We start from the raw sequence: 7,698 nt of genomic DNA, 5'->3' as shown, positions 1-7,698 counted from the left end.
GCATATTTAGCTACATTTACTAGCATATTTAGCTCCATCTACTAGCAGGTTTCGGTAGGTGGTGCGCTTGGTTATGTTGAAGGGGTGGAGCGCCCCGCTTGTATAATGGTAGGGGGAAACACTGGACACATTGATTCCTCATCTGAAGGTAGGAGATGGAAACTATAGCTCTTTTCACAGGAACTCTTTGTGTTGGGTCCGTGTTCAAACTCTGTTGTTGTAGCCACCGATTTAGTTTGGTCTGGTTGTTCTGCAGCCGTGAACACAACAGGTACCTGAACGCAGCACGGCTATTTTAGTAAACTTTATGGTTGTTAAATAAATGTAAACAAAACTAAAACAGCGTTTTATCTGCTAAACTGAATGCAAATTACTTCTAAATAAACCGCGGTCCGTGCTCTGCTACCAAGGTTAACATTGCTGCTACTTCCTGTCTGACAGGAAGTTGTACCCATAATCATTGATACAGTAGAGCCTCTAGGAATAAGGTGGATAGCGTTAAAGCGTGTCACTGAAATGGTCTGAAATCATGAATAAACATTCACTGGAAGACAAAGAAGAAGCAGAATCTTATTTTGCCAGTGGTTTCTGTAATAGTCTGTATTTTTGCTCCTTGGGTTGAGTTGTGATGCTCAGATTGGTTTCTACCAGCTGCGTATCAAACGATCGTCACCTGCAGAGCGAACTGACAGAATCCTCGTCCAGAAATCGGTGATCGCATTTCGCCGTCTCCACGTCGATGGGAAACCTGCAGTCTGAGACGCAAACGAGAGAAATCAAACCACAACAACACACGGGGGACATCTTTCAGGTTTTCTCTGCGTGTCGAGTTTACCTCTGAAGAGCTGCACGTACTGAGGGAAGCCGGCGGCTCGCAGCCAATCACAGGCCTCTGTAGCTTCAATCTCTGCAAACACCGAGCAGGAAAACAGACTTTATTCTGCTATAGTCCCTGCATGCTCTGCTGCTCGAAGAACACAAATATTTGCACTTAATCAGTCGCCTGCTTTAATTATACTTTATTATAAATTAAAAAAACAACTGGGGGATAAAACTAAAAGTTTATACAACTAATAATTATCTGTGACGTTTGGCAGAGGCTATTTTAATTACATTTAATTGAAGTGTGACCATTTAGGCGTCTGAGAGGAAATGAAGGAGTTTTTTAATGTGCCTTCTTTTTTTACCTTTTATCCGTCCGCCTTTGTTTCCTTTTAATGGAAGGTGGTCAAATTAAACTGTTAAACTTATTTTCCAAATACGACGGAGAGCACAAAGACGCAGGTAATTCAAAATAAAGTCCAACAGTTTAGTTGTTTCCACGTCGATGCAGATTGTTTGCAGGGCGGCCGACGGTCACGATCAAACACGACTGAAGGTTTTTTGAGGTCAAAGTGAACGTTCTTGAAGTTCTGCTGGCGTTGTACCCAAAACCTAAACTCTCCGACTGTGAAGTGCAGTTGGACTGATCCAGACACTACGCAAACGACACATCGGCTACTTTCTGTGGACAACAGTGAGACTAATGTCCTGTTTGTGTGCGCCGCCATGTTTAATGGAGCCAAAGTGGAACTGACTCAGCTGCTCCAACTCTTAATATCTGTAAAAACAATTATATCAGGTTTTGTGGCGCAGGGGTTCATTATACTTTCATCTTAGTAATCAAGTCAATTGAAAGTTAAGTCAGTGTCTTTCTAAATCTGTTAACTGTTACAACAAAACTAAAAATGTCAATAAATCTAATCCTGACCAGTAAAAATAAAAACATTACCCTTAGTATAATCCATAAATTAAAAGCTTAGGAGTAATCAGAAGTACCTGCTGACTGTCTTGTTTTTCAAACACGTCCTATGTAGAGAAATAATGGAGGTTGGTCAAAACTTAAATAAATCGTGTGTTTGCACTGTTCTGAATGACCTTTAGCAAGAAACACTAAAACATTTAGCTCCAAATCTGAAACTGAGTTACAGCAGTCCCTCGTTATTTCACGGTTCGCTTTTCATGGACTCACTCTGTACATAAATATATATATATATATACAGTATATATAAACTACTTACTACTTGTACTGTTATTCCTACTTTGTGTACAGATTCCCCGTGATAAACGAGGGACCAGGCCTGTCACGATTAACAATAAATTAATGGCCCAGCAAATTGAGTTATCGTGACAGGCCTACGAGGAACTACTGTATAACCGTTTTGTGTTGGCCAAGGTCGACTATTTGTGGCGACCATCTACAAATTATTAACATTTATATTAGTTAAACAAAGGCGGTCCAATTCCACGGAAACTCGGTCTCTGACCCTCGGCTGCTGGGACCAAACTTCAGCTCAACGTCTGCAGAACTGAGCTGTAGCTTCTTTTCGTGGAATCCACTGACACTGAAAGTTATTTTGTTGTAAATGTACTTCTGATTGGTGTTTCATAAAAACCCATTACTGGCTCATGATATTTGGCTAGGACAACAAACAGGCAACATTCGGCCACTTTTCACGGCAACAGGTGACGTTTTTAATCCAAGACTTTACAAAGAACAGAAGAAATTAGAGCTGAAACTTTAAAACATGCGACCAACAACAGAAGACACATTGAAAATATGAATCCATACCCCGAGCGTGCGCACCACAGACACAACCAGATCGTTTCAGGTTCAGACCGACGCTTGAAAGTTCAACAGTTTGGCTTCAGAGCTCGGGAGGATTTGGATTTCAAGATGTTTCAAAATATTTATCTGCGGTCGCTCTTCCTGATAAACCTGCAGTTCACAGAAAATTCTTGTTTTATTGTGCACCTTTTCTAAACTTTGCCTGAAATTTCCTGCACCGCAGAGCGAAAACGCGCCTTATACCGAGGTCTCGCCTCCCTTCGACACCCCGGGGCCCATCAGAACCGCGGAGGGCTCAGACACGTGAAGAGAAGTCCATCCAGCACGGACACTTTGAAACTGCCACGAGAATCGGCCTCAGAAAGCAGGACATGCAGACGAGTCCGCCGGTCTGAACTTGATCGGACCCTTCAGAGCTCGGATTCCAGCCCCTCGTTGGACATTTCACGTTTGAGACAGAAAACGGATGAAATGTTCCCGTACAGAAGTCGATCCAGGGATGTGTGGACTCTTAAGAGCCCCGAAGCCCTTTCTCTGTCTGAGCGCCGTTTGGATCCGTCTTCACCAACATGGACAATCACAGCTCACCAGTTGAAAAGACCATTTGAACCCATTTCTGCCTCTAAACGTTCCTCGTAGCTTGAAGGCAACAGAAGCAGCTTGGACAGGAAGTGTTTCAGGTGAAAGCCTGCAGGGTGAATAGTTAATAAAACAGTTAGCAGAAATTATCTTGAAGGCCTCGAGTAAAGCTTTTAAATCCCTGTGCCGTTGTGTGGATACATGGATTTTACTTCCAATATTTTGATATTATTTAATAACCAGCTAAGTCTCGCAGATAAAATCAAGTTTTGAAAGAGGCCAGAGCCTGAAGGCAGCATCAACCTGCTCGTTGTGGACTGTGGGAGAAAACCCAAGTACCAGGAAAAAAACAAAGTACCTGAAGAAATATCCTGAGAAAACCAAAGTACCCGGAGAAAACTTATATACCCAAAGAAAACCGGAGTACCGTAGTCCCTCACAACTTCACGGTTCGTTTCTCGCACTCGCTCTATCGCGGCTTTTCAAAATAAGACTGGACATGTCACACAGCTGGCTGATTGAAGGATGAGCCGCACGACCGGCATGACTTTTATTTCAAATTAATTATTTTAAATTATTTAGCTGCTGCACTTTTGTGCAGCCCAGAGCTACTTTCAGTTGTTTTTTATTTATTTACTGTTCTTTTGGCACTATTCCAGATATTTTAACAGATTTTCTAGTGACTACGCAAAATAAGATTTTTAGGTTAAAAAAACATGTTTAAGAAAATAAGAAAACAATTTTTGCAAAATAAAGATTTACTAAGAAACCGTAACAACATCTGGAGCGTAGACGAGGCTCCCAAGGACTTTACTATAATTTGTTTCAAAGACAATTCAAGCTCATCTTTGTTGGCAGAAAGAGATTAAATTATCTGCTTAGTCGACAAATTAAAAGTTTATATTGGTCCTGGATCTCAAGTCTGTTAATCCCATACGCAAGATCCTAAAACATAAACCTAGTTATAATTTTCATTAAAAATAATTAATTACGTTTAATAACGAGTTAAATATTTGTGTGTTCGGTGAAAGAGAAGTTTGACAGAAACTCGTGAACCAACAGATAAAGGACGACACGCGTTCCCTGAGAACCGAGCAGGTAACGGAGAGCGAGACTCTTCTGGACCTGACTAAACCTGATCCACGTCCCAACTCGTTAGTTACTTCACACGTTGTGACCTCGGAGAGAAACGGCGTTCCAGGCCGTCACAAACAACAACGTGTTTTCTGCTCAGCCTCCATGTTTGGTGAAAGACGCCAGCGTCCCCCCCCCCCCCCCCCCCAGCCTTTATGAAGTGATGGTATCTGGGCTCCTGTTTGACCACAGCCAGTTTAAATGACTTGGTCTCTGAGGAAGCTGTGATGTGGCCCCTCTGGACCAGATAAGAGCTGTGGACGTCTGATCTGGACGACTCCACCCAGCCAGTGCAGGAAACTGGTCAGTGTGTGGCCCCTCACTGGGCTCCACCATCCAAACACCGTTTGTTTCCCGGTGTTGATCCCTGGTGGACACGGAAGCTTTGAGCAGAACTGGGTTTGGACAATCACCCGCCGCCCTTCACAATGTGGATGCGAGTCAGTTTTCACGTAACCATTTGGTGAACTGAACATCTGACCCACTGGACAAACGTGACGTACGTCTGCGAGTGGAGTCAGCCCAACTCGAGACGGACAACTGATCTCAACCAGCACAAACATGGCTTCAACCCAACCAGACCTTGACTTGGTAGTAGCTGAGAGTCGTACTTGACACGTGGTACAAGCGCTAACGGACAACGTAGCTTCGGCTGGGATTGTGCATATCTTTGACAAGAAGGCCACGACGACTTCCTCATCAGATGATTTTAGTCGACACTGACGAGAAAGATGGAGGAGATGTGAATGTTTTTACAAGGAACACAAGACTTTAGTTTTTTTTTATACGTCAAAGTGTTTTGTAGATTTTAAAAGACAAACGATCTGAGCTTGTCGTCTTATTTTACTAATAAACTATGACATGTTTGATTTATTCAACGGATTCATCAGATTTTCTTAAACTCACACAACTAATGTCTGAACTGTTGAAGAAAACTGTTTAAACGTCCTCAGTTTGGACACGTAGTTTAATTCTGACCAGACTGGAGAAGCTAACAGCTAGCACGCCGAAGGCAACCAGGATGACAGTAAATATTATTTTATTTTGTCCATCTCATGAAATACACAATTATTTTGGCAGAAAAACTCAACGTGAGCAGGATAAGACCCGGGCTGTTGTACCGTCTGAGCTCACAGATGACCATCGAGTTTTACGTAAATAATGTGAACAGTAAACGTTTATAAAATACTTTTCACGTAAACTATTACAACATTTTAATGATTAAAGTTGTTTTAAGGTGACAAAAGTCCAGTTTGTCGCTCCTCTAACTTTCCCACAGGAACCTACATTTAAAAATTACCATTAATATTTTTAAAATGTGTGTACTGAGAAAGTGATTTGTATTTTTTTACTTTATTAGAAATTTTATCAAAATATTTGTGTTCTGATTAGACTTAAGCTCTTTGTGCCGCCTTCCTCTGATCATTTCTGATCAGCATAAAGAGTTTATTTATTTTGTGTTTAAACTGTCTCATTAATCTTGAACATTTTTACTTTCTGGGACTGATTAAAAAATCTATATAAGAAATCTGATTACCAAGTTTGTTGGTTTTGTTAGAAACAGCTAAAGTCAGATGCTCGTTAGCTTAGCCCAACATGTTGGCTCTGCACGAGAAGCTAAACAAATTATGGACGCACGACATCATCGCAGGCGACTAATGCTAATAAATAACATTTAACACTTTTCACTTAATATAAGTTAAAGTGTTCTGTATATCATATTACTGTTGTTGAATACATGTCACCAGCTCTTACAGATGTTTCACAGATTTTGTAACAAATAAGCTAAATAAGAGGAATATGTTCTGACAAAGGAACGGATATAAAACATCGGTATCAGTTATCGGCCACAAATCCATTATAAAATAATAAAACCACCTGAGGTTTAAAACATAACGCTCATTATTTCATTTGTTTAGGTTGTTAAAAAATGTAATGTTCAAAAAGGCAATTTTATATCTTGTAGCCTGTGCGGGGCGAAGCTAACCGGCTCCGCGTTCTTCGTTTACCACAAAATAAATCAATAAATAAATAAACATCTCCCGAAGTTACAGTAAACAAACACAGTCAGATTATTAATTTACTATAATCTCTGTAAGGATTCAACTAATGACGCTCAGTTCTCAAAGGATTCTGTTATTTATTTATTTAATTTTGTCCCGTACGGTTTTGTTTCCTGAACTTCGCCGTAACACTAGAACTAAATTACTGGTGCCCTTTATACCACTTAAAATAAATATTTTAAATATAATTACATCAAATAATCTTAATTATTTAACAATTACAGCCTTGGTTTTCAGATTCTCACAGATTTAATGACAACGTTTTGATTTACCGCTTCATTATGAAGAGAAAACACAACAATCTAATCAGAATTTAAGAATTGATAAAGTACACGACTAAACAAAAGATGTTTTCAAACAAAGTCTCAAATTCTGAATATTTATCGTCCATTAAAGTTTTACTCTGAATGCGTTTGTTGACAAAATGAACAGATTTAAAAGATTTTTTAAGCTGATGAACTTTTGGAGGGAACCCATTTCAAGATGGCCGCCACAGATGCTTCTTCAGGGTCTCCAGTGAACGAACTCGCACGAAGACTCGGCGACGTCGGACGTTCTTCCTGACTCGACACCGAGCTGCCACAGCCCCTCTGACATCTGGGGCGCCCAGGGAGCAGCTGGGGGGGTAAGGGCCTTGCTCAAGGGCTCAGAGTGGGGCAAATGAGGGTGGAGGCAGGTGGGGGTGTTTCACCTTTACCACCCACATTTTGGGGAGTTGAACCAGCAACTTTCCGATCACAGGCCCACCTTCTCTAGCCTCTGCGCCCCCCCCCCCCCCCCACCCAAGATGGCTGCCGCAGCTAATCTACCTTAAACACAAAATATCTACAGCTGTCAGTTTTCCAGACATTGAGCAGAAACTGTTGGTGGTAGTAGCCGAGAGTCGTCCCAACACGTCTGAAACACTCAAAGATCGCGGGCGTTCTTGTTTTAAACTTTGGCATCAACTACTGGAGTCAACTCTGTTAGCAAAATATTTCATGAACCGCTGGATGGATTTTAACGAAACTCAGAAAATACATCGACAGGAGTCGATACAATTCAAGATGGCCGCCACGGCTAACGATCTTGAACGTGAAAAAGACGTGAACTCTGTGAACTGGACGTGCGCAGCATGGATCTGACGTGGTGGTAGCTGAGAGTCATGCTCCAGCGTTAACGCCTCAGTTCTGTAGTTTCCGTAGATAAAACTCGACCCTGAACGCCTCCGCGCCTGAAACTTTGCTTCAGCGGGTTTGAAGCGACGCCTCGTTCCACAGAAACCCACTCCTCGTTCCACAGAAACCCACTCCTCGTTCCACAGAAACCCACTCC

The 7,698-nt window shown here is 41.6% G+C and overlaps 1 protein-coding gene across 1 annotated transcript in view; it reads right to left on the bottom strand.

Moving 5' to 3' along the window:
- Positions 1-7,698, bottom strand: part of si:dkeyp-23e4.3 (rho GTPase-activating protein 7) — a 19,254-nt gene that overhangs the window by 11,233 nt on the left and 323 nt on the right. Inside the window, exons 2-3 of the mRNA XM_037687769.1 lie at positions 836-907; positions 674-755 (exon numbers count right to left, since the gene is read on the bottom strand). Of these exons, the coding sequence (XP_037543697.1) occupies positions 674-755; positions 836-907 (154 nt within the window). The remainder of the gene's footprint in view (positions 1-673; positions 756-835; positions 908-7,698) is intronic.

Source organism: Nematolebias whitei, chromosome 14 (assembly GCF_014905685.2).
Source record: "Nematolebias whitei isolate Nwh7 chromosome 14, NemWhi1, whole genome shotgun sequence".
Lineage (NCBI taxonomy): Eukaryota > Metazoa > Chordata > Actinopteri > Cyprinodontiformes > Rivulidae > Nematolebias > Nematolebias whitei.
This window is presented reverse-complemented; position numbering and strand designations above follow the sequence as displayed.